General features: G+C 35.1%; 1 protein-coding gene across 1 annotated transcript in view; it reads left to right on the top strand.

The window, feature by feature from the left end:
• The window catches only part of KLHL24 (kelch like family member 24), a 34,376-nt gene extending 21,104 nt beyond the window's left edge, over positions 1-13,272 (top strand). Inside the window, exons 4-8 of the mRNA XM_069472867.1 lie at positions 1,062-1,246; positions 2,153-2,271; positions 6,051-6,239; positions 7,313-7,501; positions 12,588-13,272. Coding sequence (XP_069328968.1) covers positions 1,062-1,246; positions 2,153-2,271; positions 6,051-6,239; positions 7,313-7,501; positions 12,588-12,788 — 883 coding nt within the window. The 3' untranslated portion in view covers positions 12,789-13,272. The remainder of the gene's footprint in view (positions 1-1,061; positions 1,247-2,152; positions 2,272-6,050; positions 6,240-7,312; positions 7,502-12,587) is intronic.
• Positions 13,273-23,384: the final 10,112 nt, after the last annotated feature.

Here is a 23,384-nt window from a genome sequence, read left to right as displayed (position 1 = left end):
AAAATCTTGGATAAGCTTTTGGTTTTTCCTTCTCTATCTTAAATTTAAATTGTAAAACAAGAGAAGCCAGTAATTAACATAAACATTAAGATTCTCTTCATGGTTTTAAAAGTCATTTTTCCCAGTATAAAAATAGCCCAGGCTCATTACTGGTTTGAAAATTCACAATGGTATTAATAGAAAGAGGGAGCCAGCCATCGTGGTATGTACCTGTAGTCCCAGCTACTCAGAAGGCTGAGGCAGGAGGATTGCTTGAGCCCAGGAATTAGGGGCTGCAATGAGTTGTGATTGTGCCACTGCACTCCAGCCTGGGCAACAGAGTGAGACCCCATCTCTAAAATAAAAAAAAAAGAAAGAAAGAAAAAGAAACAAAAAAAGAAAGAGAGGGCCACACAATTCAGAGACAACCATCATTAGCATTTTGGTACATTCTTTCCAGGCACATTTTTTACATAGTATTGAATATATGTTAGGTACAATTCTTCATCATGCTTTTTTTCTTTAACATTCTTTGTTATAAACTCTGTTAGCTGTCTGCCCAACATTTTGAGTTAGATTACCTTAATTTACTTGTCTTTGTATTTAAAAAATTAATTTCTGAACAAATACATATATATACTCCTTTAAAGGGTATTTGGATTATACTATGAATTACTTTTTAGAACTAGCAATCTGATTAAAAAAGCACCATTTTCCTACAGTTAGAAAAATGCATTATCTTACCTTTTTGTGGAATTGCTGCAAAACTGCATTTGAAAGTCATCCTTAATATTACCAGGGTTCCAGTTGGGTTAGATAACATCTTTGGACTGCTTTATAGTTTTTAAGTCAAAACCAATAGAAAAAAATAACCCATAGAAATTTTCTGTGGAATAATGATGTCATTAATTACCCTGTAAATGTTCTCAAAGTAAGTGATTGCCGGCCTGTGTGTTTGGCAGGTGCACAGAGAATAAATTTGACTGTTTATAATTGTGTGTGGTTTGTTTCTAGGGTTTTAAAAAATCCTGAGTATATTTTAATTTAACATTTTTTGTGCATTCTAATAATAATTATTTTAGGTCCACTGGCTTTTCTGAGGTGATAGTTGTTGTTGGAGGATGTGAACGAGTTGGAGGATTTAATCTTCCGTACACTGAGTGCTATGATCCTGTAACAGGAGAATGGAAATCTTTGGCTAAGCTTCCAGAATTTACAAAATCAGAGTATGCAGTGTGTGCTCTAAGGAATGATATTCTTGTTTCAGGTAAATATGGAATTATTACAGTAGCTACTTTTAATTTGGATACCGCTGGGCTATTTTAAACAATAGCTGTCTTAAAGGAAAGTAGTGAAATATGAATACGCCCACTTTAGGCAGATCAGTTTATACAACTCAATTGGGAATGATGTTTTGCTCTTAAAAACAGGCACAAGATGATACAGAATGATTTATATACAAAAGATCCACCAGCAAATGCCTTTAATCATATCATATTTTAGTTTTTACCTGTTTGTTTTGTGGAACATGGTAAAGTATGCAAAGGCAGAAGTACTCATAGAATCCATGTTTTCTGAACTTGTCCCAAAAGTTTATAAAATGGGATTTTCTTTAAAATTCTTAACTTGAACTTTCTTATGATATGTGATATGTTACCTTTAAAATCAGACAATAAAATGACAGACTTATACAAAGAATAGCTACATTATCTATGGTGGGAAGCCTGTTATTGGTAAAATAATTTTACCAGCTTTACAGATTATTATATTACTATCCATTGAATGATATAACAATGCATGCTTTATTTTCTACAGTAGTGTACTTTTTAAAAATGGGTTATTTTTAAAAATATTTTTAGAATAATTCTGTTATTTGGGTGTTCCTGATGTCTGACTTTTAAATTAACAATCTTATACATTTGTAAAATTTATATTCTGTATTTTATTATTTTGGGCATATAATCATTACTTCTCAAGATACCAATTGGCAAAGTTTAAATCTGCCTGTAAAACTGTTTCCATTAAACTTTAAGAGGTCCTTGTTTTATTTATTGAACTGAATTCTCATATTCTTGAACTAGGTGAATAAATCCTACGTTTTTATTACCTGTGCTTTGGTGGCGTAGATCGCTTGGTGATATATTATTGTGTGTGCATTGTTTTGCATTTAAAGGTGGAAGAATCAATAGCCGTGATGTCTGGATTTATAACTCACAGTTAAATATTTGGATTAGAGTTGCCTCTCTAAACAAAGGCAGATGGCGTCACAAAATGGCTGTCCTCCTTGGTAAAGTAAGAGAAACCACTTTTTATTACTATTGCTGGCACATTTCCAAAATAAATGCCACAGCTGAATCCTTCATTTTACTCTCCCTCTGGCTATTTTGGATTCAAATTTTACTTCCTCCCATTTCTAACCTCAGTAGATAAACTGAAGATATAAACAATATTACACTGTACTTTTGAATGGATATTTTGTTCTCCCAATTTGGCATTCGTGGCAGTGCAGCACATTTCTCTTTTCATGCACCATTGGAGTCCAAATGCCTAAGAAGCATTGGCAAGTAAAGGAGTTACATCAAATACAGAGGCAGGCCAATGTCTAATTCAAGCAGTTTTTTTCTTCTTAACTGACTTTGGCAGTCAAGCAGAGATATATTTATCTAAAGTGATGTTACTTTATCTTTTTTATTTGTGCAAGTAGAGACAAAATGAATTTAAATATTAAGATAAACTCACCAACATATTTTAAGGAAAACGTGTTCTTGGCTGCAGCTAATGAATATCATAAAAAATATTAACACGTATTTTGGGTTCTGAACTGTCCTTAGGAACTGGAGAACCAGCTGTAGGCTGGTGTTTTCCAACCTTTTTATTTTAGTTTAGTTTTTATTTACTTATTATTTTTTAATTTTTTTTTTTATTTCAGCAGATTACAAGGGTACAAATGTTTAGGTTACATATTTTGCCTTTGCCTCACCGAGTCAGAGCTTCAAGCGTGTCCATTCCCCAGATGGTGTGCACCGCACCCATTAGGTATCCCTTATCCGAAATGCTTAGGACCAGAAGTATTTCAGATTTCAGATTTTTTCAGATTATGTAACATTTGCATCATACTGGTTCAACATCCAAAATCTGAAATGCTCTAATGAGCATTTCCTTTGAGTATCATGTCCTCACTCAAATGCATTTGAATTTTGGAGCATTATGAATTTCAGATTTTCAGATTTGGGATGATAAACCTGTATACCCGCTTTTTAAAAGTTAAATCTAGTATAAAGATCTATTTCCTGAAACAAATAAAAACACAGCAGTTTAGAGGACCTTTGTATTTATTATAGATGGGGTGCTGCCCAATTTGTATATACTAAAAAAAAAATACAGCAGTTGTACCAAGGAGTAACTTAGAGTTTTTAGCTTCTCCCTGTCCTTGTCTCTTTCAGCTCCTCCAAAGCCACCTCAAAGTAATGAACAATCTCAGTAAAAGCAGCATCCTTGCTTGCTCATATATCTTTAACTAGTCTGCTAGCACCATTTTCTAAAAAAATTGCTGCCTCTTACTTCCTCCTATGGAGACATTTCAGAGTCGCCAGTGTAAAAACAGAACTTCTCTAGTTGAAACAGAGATGATGGGCTGGAGCCCTTCCCATGCAGGCTCCCATCAGTCCTCCATGCCCTATTTCCCCACAGAGGTTTCCTAAAACCTCGATGCTATAGACTACTAGAGCTTCTCAAAACATAGCTTAAAAGCTATTGCTGATTCTTACGGACCTCGATTTAGTATGCTGCTGCTGTCGACAAGGCCAATGAAATAGTAAGGACCTTGAGAGAGATGTACTGGAAATAAAATATGAATATTAATAGAATCTTTTCTAAGACCATTGGTTTATCTGTACCTCCTGTATTATATATGGTTTTAATAGCTATGCCTCAAGAATGACAAAATATTACTGGAAAACAGGGGCTAAAATAAAGGGATTGGAAGAAGATGATGTGTGACTAAAAAAGATTATAATTATTTAGTCTAGACATATAAAGGCAAATGACAATGACTGATGTCTAAAAACCATATATGTATTGGTAAACTCAAATTTATTTGGCAAATATTAATATACTTGACTTGAAAGTGCCCAAAGCCTGGAAGCACTAAATCAAGAAATAAAAAGAATCATTCCCATCTTACACAGCAAGTATTTGATTCATGTAAATCATTAACCTAAAAATTATAGGTTGAATTCAAGGTTATAAAATTATTAGAATTTATAAATACTCTGTTAAGAAAACCTAGAATGGTTTGGAGTATAGAATCTTAGAGCAGGAAGGAATCATAGAGACTATTTAATGGAACTTTGTGTATAAAGACAAAGTTTTTTCTAAACTTGGTTTATAAATAATCCTCAAAATGATATCACGTAATAGATATTATTATTGTCTACATTTTAAAATTAAAATAAATACTGAGTCTCAAAGAGGATAGATAAACTGCCCTTAATGTTGGGTGGCAGAGCTAGATATGAACCCAGCTGTCCTGGCTTCAAAGCCTATGCCCATAATTGCTACATTGTGCCACAGGTTTCATACCCCTTATAGCTGTGTGGCCTTTTGTAAGTTACTTAACCTGTATGAGCTTCATAGTATTGGGGGCACAAAACCACCAGCAGATCATTTTAACCTATGTGAGAAATGCATGATAGAAGTGGCACTGTGAAAATTTGGAGGAGCACAGAAAAATAAATTGTGGGTAAATCTGAATTACAAGGTATGAAATTTGGCCTTGACCCTTAGACATTCATTGTTAACTATTAAGGGAATTGAAGAGGTGTTTTAGGAAGATTAATCTGTGGTGTAGAGAGCACAACAGTGAAGATCAAGAGGTTATTTGAGAGGTATGAAACGATGTGGACCCTGAAGTAGGGTGGTGGCAATGGGAAACAAAAGGAAGGGATGGATTCAAGAGATGATGTGGAAGAAGGTTCAGTAGAGCCTAATAGTTAATTAGATATGGAGGGAAGAATTGATGATGACTGTCCATTAAGAGAAATGTGAATGTTAAGCTGAAGAGCTTCTTTAGGTTAAAAAAGAAAATGTATTTCTTATATATCCCATGATGCTTAATAAATATCTTACTTTGGGAGGCCGAGGCAGGAGGACTGCTTGAAGTCAGGACTTCAAGACCAGCCTGAACAAGAGCAAGACCCCATCTCTACAAGAAATAGAAAAAATTAGCTGGGTGTGGTGGTGCGTGCCTATAGCCCCAGCTCCTTGGGAGGCTGAGGCAAGAGGATCACCTTAAGCCCAAGAATTTGAGGTTGCTGTGAGCTATGAAGATGCCACAGCACTCTAGCCAGAGTGACAGAATGAGACCCTGTCTCAAAAAAAAAAGAAAAATCTTATTGATTAGTTCGCCTATCATATAAAGATATTAATTTGTGCTACCTTTCTCATATTTGTGAAAGGAAAATGTATGTGAAAGCTCTTTGAAATATAGAGTATAGAGTTCATTATGTATCAAGTACTTTTCTAGGCACTTCAGGGGCTAAAAGGTAGATCTGCCTTCAAAGTTCTTACAGTCTAGTAATCCTTACATAATATTTTTATTTCATAGCTTTATTACCTTATAATAATCAAATATTTCATTATTCATGAGTATAAATATTTAAGCTAAATCATACAACTCTCAGTGTGAACAATATTACCCCCAAGGGGATGGTAAATATTGGTTCTTCAGAGGTGAAAAAAATAATACTCTTTCATGTATAAATAATACTCTTTCATGCCTTACACATGAAAGTAAGGCATGCAGATATACATAAAGTAAGGTAAACAGATATACAATTTATCTGTAATATTAAAATTTCATTGAGGGAGGAGTTATTAGGAAAAAATACCTCCATGGTGGTGGCAGTGGTGTGATGATAAAAAAAAAAAAATTCTCAGAAACTCTGAGCTAATTATATTATAAATGTGGTTATCAAGGGCTTTTTAAAGGGGAGAGATCCATCTTTAATCAACTAGTTCAGAATTCAGACTTTTGATAATTAAGATTTTTTTCCCATGTATTTCACATACAGGTATATGTTGTTGGAGGCTATGATGGGCAAAACAGACTTAGCAGCGTAGAATGTTACGATTCCTTTTCAAATCGATGGACTGAAGTTGCTCCCCTTAAGGAAGCAGTGAGTTCTCCTGCAGTGACTAGCTGTGTAGGCAAATTGTTTGTGATTGGTGGAGGACCTGATGATAATACTTGTTCTGATAAGGTAAGCCCTATTCTCTTAAAGAAATTACCAATGGTATCTATAAGAAGGGAAATACAGAAGACTCTTAGCAAGTATGTAGCTAGGTAAGGAGGTGTGAGGGGGTCTTTTAAAAACTGTTTGGTACCTTACAATTTTGAGGGGAAAACACTGAATTCTGGATTGCTAAAGTGAGACCTTAGTATGTGTAAAAATTTGCTATAACAAATGTGATACAATCTTTTTGAAATGAGATTAATCGTCAAAGTCTTATACTATATAAATTATTCTGAGCCTTTTACTGCTATCATCTATAGAATCTAAAAATTATTCACACAAAACACAGTTGGGAAGTGAATTAGCAAAGGGCAAGACACAGTAAATATATCGCTTCCAACTGGGTCATTTTCTATACACTTGTATAGTATTTTTTAGGACAGAGAATAGGAAAGGAAACCTCTGTCGTGTTAATAGAGGATGGCTCAAAGTTACTGCGGTTCATTGCACTCCTGGGACAAAAGAACGTACCATCCTGACATCCCAGGAATACCATGTTTATTCTGGAAACAAGTGCCTAATTCCTAATTGGTTTAGCAGTGTTAACTGAATTTTATCAGTCAATTAATTTTTTTCCAAATTAAATTTAAATATAATGTGGTCAAATGTTATTCATTTAGAATTCATTAATTCAGAATTTGTGATAATTCAGAATATACTGAATTGAGCTTTACTTGTGTTCTTTTGAAGAAAGGACTCCCTAAAAGTGTAAAGAAATTGTATTCAGATTGAGGTATGGTTATCCTATATAACACAATTTTTTAAAAAATTTAGATTGTTAATTTCAGTGGAAATAAGTAAAATAAACCTGGTGATCATTCATCCTAGAAACAATCTGTTATTCTCTTCTGCTTGACAGTAATAAATCTGCATTTTTTTTGAGAATTTTCATAATTCAGACATTTCACTGTCAGGCTAACCTTCCTTAATTCTCTGGATTAATGGTATTTTATTTTTAATCATGTTTCTATGTATTGACTATTAAATAAATTTATATTTTTGTTTAGAAATTATAATTAAATATTTTTATATATTATTAGGTTCAATCTTATGATCCAGAAACCAATTCTTGGCTACTTCGTGCAGCTATTCCAATTGCCAAGAGGTGTATAACAGCCGTATCCCTAAACAACCTGATATATGTTGCTGGTGGACTGACGAAGGCAATATACTGTTACGATCCAGTTGAAGATTACTGGATGCATGTACAGAATACATTCAGCCGACAGGTAATAACATAAAACAGTCCAGGCCGGGCGCGGTGGCTCACGCCTGTAATCCTAGCACTCTGGGAGGCCGAGGCGGGTGGATCGCTCGAGGTCAGGAGTTCAAGACCAGCCTGAGCAAGAGCGAGACCCCGTCTCTACTAAAAATAGAAAGACATTATATGGACAACTAAAATTCTATATAGAAAAAATTAGCCGGGCATAGTGGCGCATGCCTGTAGTCCCAGCTACTCGGGAGGCTGAGGCAGTAGGATCGCTTAAGCCGAGGAGTCTGAGGTTGCTGTGAGCTAAGCTGACGCCACGGCACTCACTCTAGCCTGGGCAACAAAGTGAGACTCTGTCTCAAAAAAAAAAAAAAAAAAAAAAACAGTCCAAAAGAAAAATAAATCTAAATCTAAGAGGGGACCAAGTACATGATCATTATTAAAACACTGGAATTTTAACTTTAAAATACTTAATGTATGCATGAATTATTTTATAATTTTAAAAAACTCCACAGAAAGCATTATGGTGTACCTGTTTTGAACTCCCTCCGAGGAATTGTTTTATTGAAATAACTTCCTTTTTACCATCCCATAGTGAAGTATCTGCTGTACTTGGGCTACTGATTTTTTTTCCCCGTGACCTTTTTCAGAATCCTACTCCAGTCCTTATCCCCTCTCTTTCTCACATTTCAGAAGGGAAGAAATGTTCCCAGACTGGTTGCTTCTCTGCTAGAGGCTAGGGAACTTGTTGTTTTTGTTACAAAGGAAATGGTTGTGCTCAGGTCTGTTTTATCCACACACTCTACCAGGAGCCCTACTCCTTGCCTCCACTGCCACCCCCAAAATGCCTTCCTTTAAACCTTTTGATTCATGGCTCTACTCTCCTTCCTTCTACCACCAAAATGCTTGATGGTTCTGCTGCTGGAAATCTGGCTATACTCATACCACTCTAGAGATTTTGAACTCTCAAAGGTCACTACTAATAATCCCCTCAGTCTCATTCATATTCTCTTATTTTTCTACCTATTCCTTAAATATGGGTATTCCTTGAGCCTTTTTTCTCTGCCTTCTTCCCAGTTTATACTCTATTCCTGAATGATCTCATCTACTCCATACTGATGACTTCCAAGTCTATCTCCATGGAAACCTCTCTCCTATGGTCTCAATTCAAATTTCCAACTGCCTATTTGATATTTTTCATGGATGTTACAAGATTTTAAACTTAAAATAGAACTCACCTTCATTCCCAAACCTACTTTTTTTATATTTCCAGGCAACCTAGAAACTTAATTTATTAGATTTTCCTCACTTTCTCTTAATTTAAATCAATCCAGCATATCAGTTCTATGTCCTCAAGAGTTTCTCTTATTTTTCCCATTCTTATTGTTCCTACTTTTGTTCAAGTTCTCGTCAGTTCTTACCTAAACAAAAACAATAATATCTAATTAGTTTTCCTTTCTCTAATATCTTGCCTCTCTAACCCTTTTGCCACCAATTATTTTCCAACAAATCTAATTATCTGTCTTCCCAGATTGGAAACCTACTGAATAAAATCTAACAGTTTTACCATGTCATTCTAGCCCTTCTATTTTCTGACCTTTGCTTGTTCTTTCGGCTTTACTTTCTATAACTTTACCCCAATTACATTAAGTATCTGTTGTTTGTATTTTCTAAACGGAAAATAAATGTTCTTGCCTTTATTCATGCTGTCTCTTGACCTCTCATGCCTTTTTTACCTTCTCTACTTGTAATTCTACTCATTTTTCAAGAATCACTTGGTAGTTATAACAAACTGAGTTTCCCTTGGCCAGAATTGTGGCAGTCATATATTCCTTTATGGGTATAAATATTTATTTCCTACACTGGAATTCAATCTTCTTGAGGATACTATTTGTTCTAACTCATCTCTTATATATCTTGTATTTATTGAATAAGTAAGCAAATTAGGAAATGAAGCAACAGAGGGGGATCTAATTTTAAGATAATCTTATATGCAGGATACATAAGAGATGCAGCATAGAGTATAAGGATAATGAATAGAGTTTGAGTATAACACAGTTTTTCTAAGGGCTCTTCAGCTTCATGGTACAGAATGAATATAATCTTTTATTTGTCTCATATCACAGTTAAGTAAAAAACGAATCACATTTCTCTAGCGCAGTGCCCTCTCCTGGAAAGCACAATCTCCAACCCTGTAGAGTTGAGAATGTGCCCTACCACATAAGAATTTTCATTATGGTCAAGTGGTTTTTTTTGTTGTTTTTTTTTTTTTTGAGACAGAGTCTCACTCTGTTGCCCAGGCTAGAGTGCCATGGCATCAGCCTAGGTCACAGCAACCTCAAACTCCTGGGTTCAAGGGATCCTCCTGCCTCAGGCTCCCGAGTAGCTGGGACTACAGGCATGCACCACCATGCCTCGCTAATTTTTTCTATATATATTTTTAGCTGTCCATATAATTTCTTTCTATTTTTAGTAGAGATGGTGTCTCACTCTTGCTCAGGCTGGTCTCGAACTGAGCTCAAACAATCCGCCCGCCTTGGCCTCCCGGAGTGTTAGGATTACAGGAGTGAGCCACCACGCCCGGCCTATGGTCAAGTGTTGACAAAGAATTAGTGTTCATATGGAACTTGGCTATACTGTACAAAACAATAACAGAGCTTAGGAAGATAATTGCCAGCACGTAGCTTTATGCAGGGCATACAATTAATATGTTTTAACTAGATTATTTAGATAAAACTAAGAAAAAATAACAGGACACACATGGCACATTTTCTCTAATTAAATAATGAACAACACTGACTTTGGTAATTTTAAGGAAAAAACATTTAGATCAGAAGTGTATTAAACCTAACAAAGGCAAATCATAGAAGTCCAAATCTAGTACTGAGATTTTTGGGATTATCTTCTCTTCCCTGTTCATTCTTACTGCCAATACTACTAAATATATCTATGTATACATTACTGATAGGTAATTTTTGAACCATTTATAAGGGATTGCCTACCTTTATAATGCTAATCAATGAAAAAGGAGAAGTCAAACTAATTTCATTGTAGGCAGTTAAGTGATTCCAAAGCTATGGCTTTTTAAAAAATCCTTAGAATATTAAATGATGAAAAACAGCTAAAAAAAAAATGAGCTCTCTTTTTACAGTCCTAATGGACCCAGCCTATTTCTCTATTTGTCCTTCACTATTTCCATGCCTCTTGACCTTGCCTAATTCCTAAAAGCCACACTTGTTATTCTAAACATATCTTGCTTTTTAACCTCTGTCAGGAACATCCTTTAAAAAAAATGTGGGATATTTTTTTAAATCAATGATGAAGATTTTGTTTTCAGTAGACCAGGTATTTAAAATGTCATTAAAGATTAGAATAATTAAATGTAAAAGAAATCTGATTTATTTTGTGTATTATTGGCATTTTAACATTTTTAACATAAAATGTTACATTTTAACATTTAAGTATATAAAAATAATAATTAAGGACAGGTTTTTAATATTATTAGGATCATGTTTCATTTCAGTCTTTAAAAATAACATTAAAATTTCAAGTATTGGTAAATTATTTTTCTCACTAGCTGCCCTTACCCCTGAGTGAAGAATACATTTTTCCACATAGTATAAATAAACACATAGCATAAACAAACAGTAAGTATTTTACATAGTGTGAAACGAATTATTATATCTGGTAGAAGTAATTTCCTGATAGGAATAGTTGTTTTCAAGGTTGCTTGCTTCATTTAATTGTGATCATTAATATCTGAAATTATGTTAATAAGCAGATCATACAATTATATATTGTTTTAGAATCATCATCTATAAAGTTCACAACTATAAAGTTCAATAGCAGGAATTAACTTATATCTGTAAATTAAAGATTTTTTGCTTTTATTGTATTCAGAACTTTTATATGCAGATAATCTTATATGCAGGATATATAAGAGATGCAGCATAGACTATAAGGATAGTGAATAGAGTTTGAGTGTAACACAGTTTTTCTAAGGGCTCTTCAGCTTCATGGTACAGAATGAGTATAATCTTTTATCCGTCTCATATCACAGTTAAGTAAAAATGAATCACATTTCTCTAGTGCTCATTATAGAAAGCTAGAAAGAGCTCATTGTACTTTAAATGAAAAATATTATAATTTGGCCCATATTGGTACAATTCATGGTGGTTTGGTATTTTGGAAAAAAGTGTCATTCATTAATGATAATGGGCCAGGTCATTCTGGGTATATATAAACTCTAATAGAGGCATTTTTAAGTAATCACTAATTCTTTCAGGCCTGAAGATAATAGCCTTCTATATAAGTCCATCAAGATTTAATTTCTTCTACAAAAGCAAAATTTATATACAACAAATATGGTTGAGTAAAAATGCTTATTGAGCTTGTTAATAAAACCTATTTCATTGCTGGTTATATGGAACCAGGATAATAAGATGCAATAACTTTCTGAATTAAAGTTAAATGTAAATGGAAGAATATTTGATCTCCAGCATAACCAGATCCATGAAATAGTGAGCCAATTTTTAGTGTCAATTCTTTCTTTGAAAAATTACTCTCATCTTTATAACGTTATTGACAGAGAAGAGTAAAATTTAACTAAGAATTCCATTGTGTGGAAAGTTAACTGTAAAATGTTACTTGCTTGTCCCAGCCAAGGCCCCCTAATAACACTGTTTTGTTAATTTGATTATAAATATTTCTTTCATTCATTCATTCAACTACTAGATAATGCCATGTAATGAGTAATGCTTTTACTCCTTGGTCATGTAATAGCTACTTTCTATAATAAACTTCCTGTAATAGGAGAAGAAAGCCAAGCTCTTCAAAGATATTTTTGTTTAATTTCCATTAAGTTAAAACCCTTCTATCAGTCTACCATATCCACCCTACCTCCCACATCTTGGCCCCAATTACTAATATATAATCTATTTTAACACTCACTTCATCCATGTATTAATAAAATTATCCAGGACAAGAGTTGGGCAAAAGGGAACCTTAGCTCATGTCTGCTTGCATTATTTTACTTGTCAGTTTGTTACCAAATCCCTTATCTTCGCTGGCTAATTTTTTTTTTTTTTATGTATTTGGTTAAACAGGAAAACTGTGGTATGTCTGTGTGTAATGGTAAAATATATATCCTGGGTGGAAGACGGGAAAATGGAGAAGCCACAGACACTATTCTCTGTTATGATCCTGCAACAAGTATCATCACAGGGGTAGCTGCAATGCCCAGGCCAGTGTCCTATCATGGCTGTGTGACTATTCATAGATACAATGAGAAATGCTTTAAGCTCTGAAGCCCAGATACCTCACCCAAGAAGCCACACCGATCCAAGACAAGATGTGTTTAAAACTCCAGAGTGGGAACTTATCTCCTTTGTACCATATGCAAAAAATAGTAAAAATAACAATTTGGTGCCTTTCTCCCCCAAATATCAGTCTTTCAAACTGTAATAAAGCCTTTCCTATAATTGAAAAAAAAAAAAATTCTTTTTGTTAAAGGTAATGGTGGTTGTTGCTTGGCCTTTGAGAGTGTACCTTTTTAAGTATTTGTAAGAAGCCTATGTGGAGTAGAAAATAATGTCTGCCTGCATACCTTTTAGGAACTTGTGAATAGTCTCTTCATTTATGTATGTTTATCTGCAAGATTGTATATTCCTTATTTTGTCATATGTAGAGAAAATTGCATGACTTGAGGCTTCATTTAGGTTGGATCACCTAATGTTCAGAGTGCATTCTAAGGGGAAAAAAATCAGTTTTAAAAATTTTTGTCACTCACGAAGTATATCCAGACTGATTAATTTTATTGAAGGTTTTTTCCCCTGTAATTGATAAAAATATAATGACAACAATTCACGTATCATAAAATACTAATTATTGTGACTTCATTCTTAGAATTGCTGTCTGTTAAACATGTTTTGCAGGAGGGTGGGGGTACGCAGAAGATACAAAAAAATAAGTTCTCCTAAAAGGGGGATTTAAATTGCAGGTTAATTCCTCAGAAAAATTAAATAACCATTGAAGGAAAAATGACCCACTGTGGCTCTCAAAGTATTTATGCATCATCTCTAAATCCTCTAAGGAAGCTCCTTTTCTTGAATCTGACAAATGAGTTGAAATCCATTTTGCAATATTGTCTTGTGAAAAACAAAGACAGGTTTTCTCCCCAGCCCGGTAGGGTTTGGTCTCATTAGTATGGCGCTTTGGGTGAGGACCTTTTCCTTGGGTTATCCTATTTTCTTGTGAACAGCTAAAGATCCTGAGAGTCTCTACGGTTAAGGTACCTTTAATAGGATAAAGCAGGGACCAGCTATCTCAGTGGGTCCATTTTTCTTTTAAAGTTAGCTGTCTGGAAAAACTTAGCAGTAGTTCCCATCTTCTAAGATAAGTCTTTCATTTAGTTGGTACCCATTGGTACCAATATTCATCAACATTTTCAAGCTTCTATACAACAAACTGCTTTTGTCTAGATTTCTCAACTCCAGTTCATAAAGCTTATCAATTTTCAGGGACAAATGTAAAATTTTTTTCTAAGGCAAATAGATAGATATGGCAGGAACTATAGCATAAGTGATTATCATGATTCTGGGTGGACACCTAATAATTTACAACATTTTAGGGATGTTCCAGGTAGCTTGCTCTATTTTGACTTCCCAGTCACTATTGTCTCTCACATTATACTTGTATATTCCTTGTCATAGGAGAGATGATGCAAATATGTGATGATAGTGTCGCCAGATTTCTCTTAAAACCAAGGTTGTAATCAAAAACCTAACATTAGTAAACTTTTTTTTCCTCATCTTAGACTAATACAGAGATTTCAAATAGACATTGGAAACTTTAATCCTTTAATGCTTAGCTAGAATCTAAATTCTGAGGAAAACTCTGAAAAACTTACAAATTTTTAGGGAATTTTTATTTTTTAAATCATAATTTTAAAATGATATATACCTTTTTGTGATAACTATCAGAGCAATTCAGAAAACAATTTTCCATTCTTTTAGTTGAAAGATAGCTGTAGGTACAATTGGGATACTTCAATTTTAGAGTAAACATCTTCTGCATTATACTTTTATAGATAATAGAACCTATTTAGTTCAGAAGTTATTTACAGTAAATGAGATAATGTATGAAAAAGTGTTTTGTAAATGCTGAGGATTATACAAATGATAGTTGTTATTTTTCATGTGTATTTGTAAGATCTTGCCCATTCATAAATAGGTATTTCACATAAAAAAGACTTTCTCAAGATAACTTTGTATTCTAGTATTTTTGTCTATTGTGAAAGTATTAACTATTTGCTTTTATTTTGTTATACATTTATTTTTAATATCCATGTGTTTATTATAGTAAATTTGAAATGAGATCCTAAAAAATTTGTTTAAACACAGACCTCATAGCAATATCATTTAATTTCTTTCTCTACATAATTTAAAACTACATAAATTAAGTAGTTATAATTTATGTTGAAGGCCACCAAGAACTTAGCTTGAATTTTAGAAAATTTAAGTAACTATTTTTAAAGTTACCCAAATCTTTTTTTTTTCTGAGACAGGGTCTCGCTCTGTTGCCTGGACTAGAATGCAGTGGTATCATCATAGCTCACTGCAGCCTCAAAATCCTGGGCTCAAGTGACCCACCTGCCTCAGCCTCCTGAGTAGCTGGGACTACAGGTCCGCTCCACACCTGGCTAATTTTTCTGGTTTTTGTAGAGATAAGGTCTTGCTGTGTTGCTCAGGCTGGTCTTGAACTCCTAGCCTGAAGTGATTCTCCCACTTCAGCCTCCCAAAGTGCCAGGATTATAGGCATGAGCCACCATGCCTAGCTCATTAATTTTTCAAAATTATTTATCTTCCTATACTAATTCTTAATTAAATAATGGTGTTAGCCTCGATAAAAAAGAATTTTAGAGTATAATTAGTATATCAAAAGGGATATATTAACCAAATTGGTGTCAGATTATATTCACTCAGTTATCATATAGTTGACAGATTTTTCTTTTGATAGGTGATGCTCATATGAGCCTTTGGGTTAGAATGTATGTATGTATGCACGTGTATATATGTAGATAGTATGGTTGTGTACACACATATATACATGCACCAAGAATTTAAGCAGTCTGTGATGGTCATAAAAAAAGCACATAAAGTAAAAATTAGTTGACCATACTAAATTCAATTCCAGAAGACTCTTATTTGGGCATGTTGAGAGCTTTTTTACATTTGAAAGTGCATAATGAGTATTAGTAATGATGACTTGTACACAATCAGAATCTATATAACACATTTGGTTTTACAAGATCAGAAGAAATGAGTTTGCTAAACCCAGCTGTTAGGATACCTCAGTTGGAAAGGGAATTTAAAGGTGTGCTTTGTGGAATAACAGAAAAGTACAGTTGGTTTTGTTTTCTGTGGGTTTTTTGTTTCATGAACTTTAATCATTTTTAATGTTTTCCTCTATGTGAGTAAGCTACAAAGTGATCTAATTTTTATAGCAGAAGAACTTCCTCCTTTTCTTCTCTAATCTTACTGCTGACTTTACTGCACAGGTATGAAATGGTAGCCTATTAGATCTTCAGTAACTTTTTTTTTTCCTAGATGACTGAAATATAGGTATTTACTCCATTTAAACCAGGTGTTCAGAAAAGATGATGTAAATACTCAGGGAGGGTATTAACTTGTCATTTTTGCCTGCTTGGGGTATTTAAAGTGCCATAACTAAATAACCTTCAATTCATGGTTCTAGAGTAAATTTAATTTGGTATAAAGGGGCTTCACACATGACGGTGGTTAAACATTCATCCTTTTATATTTAGAAAGATGAAAATGTTTTGTGGACTGATACATTTTCTTTTAGTGAATATGAATTATTTATGTATCTCTACTGTCAAATACCCTTTTTGAAACTCAGGAAAGACAAAGGTTCAATATACCACTTTTGTCAATATGCAAACCAGGTATGTGTTTGTTTTTATTTTTTCTATTGTCTGGATATGGCAATAGATTTTTTTAAAAAATTGCTGTGAGAACCTACACATGAAAAGAGAGGAGTTGAATTATTTGTGTGTGCCTTTTATGTCTTGAGATTTATATGGGGAAAAGACAACATCTACTTCAAACTGTATTTTCAAAGAGGAGGGAGCTATTTATGTGGTGCCAAGTGACAAGACAATGACTCTTAAAGGCTTCCTATGGACTGCCTTTGTTTTAGTAAACTCAAGACACCAGTTAACCTCAACATAGTTTTGGCCTTATTAGAATTTTTTGTGCATCATATTAAAAGACAAGTTTACATCACCTCACCCCATTATTCTTTTTAGTTAAATAAATAAGTTCACCGTACCAAGTAACCAGAATGGGGCAATTTGGTTGACCTTTAAGGCGGTAGGTTTGACTAGCTAGCTATACTTACTGTCAGATCTAATGCTAGGCACCAGAAACCACTTGAGCCAGGAGTGTGAATTGATAATTCCAGAGATGTTTGCAACATACTTTAGACATGTTTAAATGTTTTATATGAATGTTTTACATTTGTGTGATGGCCTTAGATATTAAATTTACCTAGTGCTAAAAGATGATCAGCATAAATAATTTTTTAGAACAGCAACAGTCATAACTTATTTCATATATTGTTCCAAAGAGAAGAATTTGTTTTAATGTTTTTAAAATAACTGCACCTGAATTGTTTATGTGCCTTAAGTTCTCTAGTACTATTTCAACTCTTTTCCAATTTAAATATTTAAGTTTACCTTAGATAAGGTTCATATTTGTTTCCTATAGAGTAAATAAACTTCCCCTTCTTAAATTTTTTAATGAGCACCAACCATGTGGTTGCTGGGAAGAATGAGAATATTAAGGGAGGTTGGTGAGTGTTTGGAGTTTTATTATATTTTTTGTTTTTATTTTTTGATACCTAGGTGCTGTTTAAGATATTCAGATGAACATCTATCTTACACTGATTAAACCCTTGTAAACATCATTTGCAATATCTACATCTAATGTAAAAAAAGTATATCTACTTATTTTTGTTCCATTCTTATGTACTATTTTTTTTTCCTCTACAGGCTTTTTCATTTGACTTTCTTAAAAAAGCACTTACTCTTCCCATCCCCATCATCCCTGCCCATAGTTTCTTCATTTAAAATTGTATTGAGAGTTTCCAGAGCTATCTATGACAACACAATTTTAAAGTTGAGCAAAAGTGTAATCTGCTTTACAACTAGTGCAGACCTGTGGCAGCCAAAAGTCATTTGCTTTCAGTTAGAGGCTCCAGAGTCTTCACAGTGGGAAAAAAAAAATGCCTTGTATTTCATTGTTCTCAATTCAGTTGTAGCACATGTAGTATATTTTGTTTAAATATACTTCTTGCATAGTTTAATTTTTTTAAAGTTGTATCTAATAAAATGTCTTTTAACCATTATTACTTGACTATATGGTTGTATTAAATTTTGTTTACCAAAAAATTGTTGTTTTGTTTTATTTTAAATATATCCAAATGGCTGTGCCAAAAAGGGATAGGGAAAATACTATATCTATATCTATATGTATTGATATAGATATAAATAAATATATGTGTGTATTTACTAGTATATCCATAAAATAACTGGAATAATAAAGAAGAAACTAAAAATATTAGTGTATATGAGGAAAGGAAATGGTTGGAGAAGGACTGGTATCAAGGAAACTTTACTGCACACTTTATATATTATATATATAATTATATGTAATTGTATTAGGTTATTAAGTATGAAATGTCTGATTTCCTTAAGTACTAAGTTTGACAGTTGCTGTCTCTGGCATTTCATTTTGGCACTTCTTGTTTTATTTTTATTGTGAACGTACACCCTCAGTCTTTCAAATGCATATTTTGGCTTGTGATTTATCTTTCAAGTTTTTTTAAGAGCAATTTTTATGAAACCATGAATAAGTCAAATATTGTGTTATTTTTGAATATGAGTTCCATCGTGGAACCAGTGCAGCGCAGACCGCTCAAAATATCAACGAAGTGTTTGGGAAGGCTGTGGCTAATGAACGCACAGTAAGTCAATGGTTTGAGAAGTTCCATTGTGGTGATATTAATCTTCAAAATGAGCCACATGGGCGACCTGAGACCAAGGTGGACAATGATGAGCTGAAAGCTGTAGTGGAAGCGAATCCATCTCAGCCTATGCATGAATTAGCAGCAAGGTTTTACATTACTATTCCAACAATATTGGACCATTTCAAACAAATCGGCAAGGTAAAGAAGCTGTATAGAAGGGTTCCGCATGAATTAAGTGTCAGAATAGAAATTGTCTCAAAGATTGCCTTTGGTTGCTGTCAAGACATAAAGGCAAACCATTTCTACACCATATTGTTATGTGTGATGAAAAATGGATTATTTTTGACAATCGCAAGCATTTGGCACAATGGTTGGATAAAAATGAAGTGCCGAAACAGTCCAAAACCAAATATTCATCCAAAAAAGCTAATGGTGTCTGTTTGGTGGTCCAGCGCTGGTATTATCCACTACAGCTTCATGAAACCTGGTCAGTGGATTACAGTGGATGTCTGCTGCAAACAATTAGATGAAATGACGAGTATGCTTGTGAGTAAACAGCCAACATGGGTCAATAAAGATAGACCAATCCTCTTGCAAGACAATGCTGGACCACATGTCGCACAAACAGCACTGCTCACACTACAGAAGCTAGACTTGGAAACTCTCTGTCATCCACTGTATTCCCCAGACCTTGCACCAGTTGACTACCACTTCTTCCAGGCTTTGGACCACTCCTTGCAAGGAAAAATATTCAATTCTCAACAAGCTGTGGAAAACGCCTTTCACAATTTCACTGCTACTCGCTCTCTATGCTTTTTCCCTGCTGGCATAAACAAGCTATCATTAAGATAGCAAAATTGTGTCGATAGTTTAGGTGCATACTTTGATGTACTGCTACTTGTTTGAGATATAATTACACTTTTGATTCAAAATCAGACATTTCATGTTTAATGACCTAATATATAAATATATGAAATCAATTTTTTAGTCTGAACTACATTAAAGTATTACTTATTCAAAAACAATTTTAATTACTAGAAGGTAATCTATAACATTTGCACTCTGGTATTCTTTTGATTTGGTTCTTGAAGGTATCCCTATAGCAATACTGAGGGTAAAGAACTTAAGAAAATTTATTTCAAATAAATTTGAAATAGATGAGAAGGCCTGGGCTTATTATTTACTGGAGAAATAATGTCTGAATTTGTATTGACAAAAGTAAATTTTTAAAAAGATAAAATATGTCATAGGAGCACATACAATGCTTAGCTGTTGGTGCTTAGTATTAGTTATGCCATCAAAATAAAATGGCAAGTTAGAGTGCTTTTTAAGTAGGAAATGTTAAAGATGTTTTCATTTGACTGAACTTCTCTGTAGCCACATCTATAAAGTGCACAGGCTTCATCAGGTCTGGTTTCAACCAGTGCTCTGCCATACAGCCATTTACGTCTCTGAGTCTTACTTTCCCTGTTTAGGGAACTACAGCTGTAACACACACGGGCTTCTTGTAAGGAGATGAGATTACACAGTGTATATTGAAGGGTGAACATGGTCCTGGCACAGAAAAGCAGCACATAAATGTTGGTTTAAAATATTCAGATGAACATCTATCTTACCCTGTGGGCACCTTCTCTATGCAGCTGGTCTGGACCAGCTGACAAAAATGCAATGTGCAAAGGCAGGGAAGGAATTAAAAGAATTAAAAATATTCATTAGCTCACATTTGGAAAAGCGTGGACAATGGATAAGTAGGTGCTTCTTGTATTTTAAATTTTCTTTTTCTTTCTTTTTTTTTTTTTTTTTTTTTTGAGACAGAGTCTCACTCTGTTGCCCAGGCTAGAGTGAGTGCCGTGGCGTCAGCCTAGCTCACAGCAACCTCAAACTCCTGAGCTCAAGGGATCCTCCTGTCTCAGCCTCCCGAGTAGCTGGGACTACAGGCATGCACCACCATGCCCGGCTAATTTTTTCTATATATATTTTTAGCTGTCCATATAATTTCTTTCTATTTTTAGTAGAGATGGGGTCTCACTCTTGCTCAGGCTGGTCTCGAACTCCTGAGCTCAAACGATCCGCCCACCTCGGCCTCCCAGAGTGCTAGGATTACAGGCGTGAGCCACCACGCCCGGCCTTTAAATTTTCTTTTTAACAAAAGTTACACACTCTCCTAATGGAATGAGGGGAAAAATGGACTATGCCTGCCTTCTGCTTCTCTGCTATTTATTAACTGGTAATGGAGACAGAAAGTCAGAAGTTATGGTTTCCTCCCAATTATATTGGGGTCTTTTTGAAGACTGGAACTAAATCTTGTATTAGTCATATTTTTTATTTTCCATATTTTATAATGTTTTGACACCTTTTGGAGGCCTTGCTGACTGGAGAGAGGTTACCCCTTCCAGGGCTAGCTAATTCCTAGAGACAGCAGTAAACAACTCCCAGTGAGCCTGCCTTCCACATACAAACCAAGGAATCCCATGTCCGTATCTCCAGCTACCTCTTTTATCTAAGTCTCACATATGAAACCATTATTTTCCCTGCCCTAATTCAACCCAGGGCCAGGTACCAGACAACTAGGGGCAGCCCTGTGCTGCAAAGTCAGCCAGAATTATTCAAACTAGCCAATCCTAAACCGTTAACCTTGCCCTGCCTTACCTTTCCCGAGGAAACCCCAATAAAGGCTGTTGCCTATGCTTTCCCCTCACTCCCGTCTGCCTCCTGACGGGCACTGGCTTTTCCCTCTGTGGCCATGCCTGTCATCTGCAGGCGAACTGTGAAGAAGACATTAACCTGTTATTCCAATGGCATTGACCTCTCCATGTCATCACCCAGTGACCTTTATAAATTAAGATTGAGGCACAAATCACTTGTTCATCTTTGTATTCTAATACCATGCTTGGCACAGAGGTACTTGATGTTTTAATCACCAATTCTGGTTCCTATGGCTATACCAGAGTCTGTTAAAAATAGACCTTAAAACAGGACTTTTGAGCCATAGTTTGATAAATGCAATATTCTATATTTGCATATTATAACTGAAGTGCTAAAGAGGAATTTGTGCTAAAGAAACATGGCTTTGAGCAGTCATTTTTTTTTGATAAAATGTGATAAATCTCCCAATGGAAGGAGAAAAGATAATTTTTAAAGATCTTAGTTAGTTGTTTACCACACATTACATTCTTTTTTTTTTTTTTTTTTTTTTTTTTTTGAGACAGGGTCTCACTCTGTTGCCTGGGAGACAATACAGTGGCATGATCATAGCTCACTGCAACCTCACACTCCTGGGCTGAAGCGATCCTCCTGCCTCAGCCTCCCAAGTAGCTGGGACTACAGGCACACACCACTGTGCCCAGCTTATTTTCCTATTTTTTTCTAGAGATGGGGTCTTGCTCTTGCTCAAGTTAGTCTCAAACTTCCGACCTCAAACGATCCTGTGGCCTTGGCCTTCCAAAGTGCTAGAATTACAGACATGAACCACCGTGCCTGGCCCCACACATTACATTCTACTGAGATTTGGTAAGATACCAATGATAGTAAGACTTTATAGGAATTCTGTGTCAGCAGGTGAGTAAACAGAGGAGGCAAAACAAAATACACAGCAACCCTTCTCCAAGAAGCTTTCTAGCATGATGTGGTAGCCATGGAAATGGGCCTGGGTGACCTCCAACTACAGAGAGTGTAACTGACCAAATGATTCCCCAGCTGCCTTGCATTTGTGCTAAGACCACACCTCCCACGGGCTGCTCCCAGCCAATGACTTGAGGCAGGAATACTAAGGCACACCTGTTTCTGGAAGAGACACAGGTCCCTTCTGATGGTGGATTTTGGCTCCAGGACTCCCCTTCTGCTTTGTTCAACCTTCATTAGACTACATGGCCATGTAGGATCCCCCTACCCAACTTTCTCTTTCTTCTTCACTGGTTTTTGGGATCTAATGGCTCTCCAAGCCTTCTCTGGCACTCTTCCTCCATGTTTTCCCTCATAGAGCATATCCTTGCATGTTTTTACTAAAATCCTTGCATGTTTAATCCCATCTCGGCATCTGCCTCTCACACAGGACCAGCACATGCGGCAACGCCTCCTCCCCCAAGAAAAGGTCTCTTAGGAATCATTACCCTAGTCCTGATCACAAAGTTAGCAATGTAGAGCCATCGACTGAACCTGGTTTTCTGAAAATCCTAGTTGTTACACTTAGACCTGGGTTGGTGGCACCATAATGTGAAAATATGGTTTTAAAGTCAGAACTGTGTTCAAATGCTAGCTTTAAAACTTACTACCTGTGTGTTTTAGGACAAAATATTTAACCTTTCTAAGCCTCAGTTTCATCTCTTCCTATATAGATTTATCATGAACATTAAGTTAGAATGTAAAAGCACTTAACACAGTGCTTGGCAATGGTGCTTAGTCAGCAATGGTAGTTATTAACAGCTTAGAGATTTTATTCATTTATTTATTTGACAAACCTGGAGTCCTTAATACAAGTCAGGCAAAATGTTTCCTGCTCGGGTTGCAAAAATGAATATGACATTCCGTGTCCTCAAGCAGGATAAATGCCAGCTTAATACACTGCAGTCTGGCTCACATACTCATAACCCAACTGAAATTGTACTTGCCAGATCGCCAATTACATCTTTATCGCTAAATCTGAAGTCCTTACCTTATTTAATCCCCCTACAACTTTAATGCTGTTGATTTCATTTTTTCTGTCTTAGCTACAGTCACAGAACTCTTTCCTACTTTTCCTTTCACTTCTTTTTTATGGGCTCTTTCTACACCTCTGTCCTAAGAGTAATCATCAGGCTTTCCTCTTCGTCTGCAGAAAATACTTTGGGTAATTTTGTCTACTGCTAAGGCTCCAG

Source organism: Eulemur rufifrons, chromosome 7 (assembly GCF_041146395.1).
Source record: "Eulemur rufifrons isolate Redbay chromosome 7, OSU_ERuf_1, whole genome shotgun sequence".
Taxonomy (NCBI): Eukaryota; Metazoa; Chordata; class Mammalia; order Primates; family Lemuridae; genus Eulemur; species Eulemur rufifrons.
The sequence above is the reverse complement of the archived record's forward strand: the minus strand, read 5'-3'. Positions and strand labels throughout refer to the sequence as shown.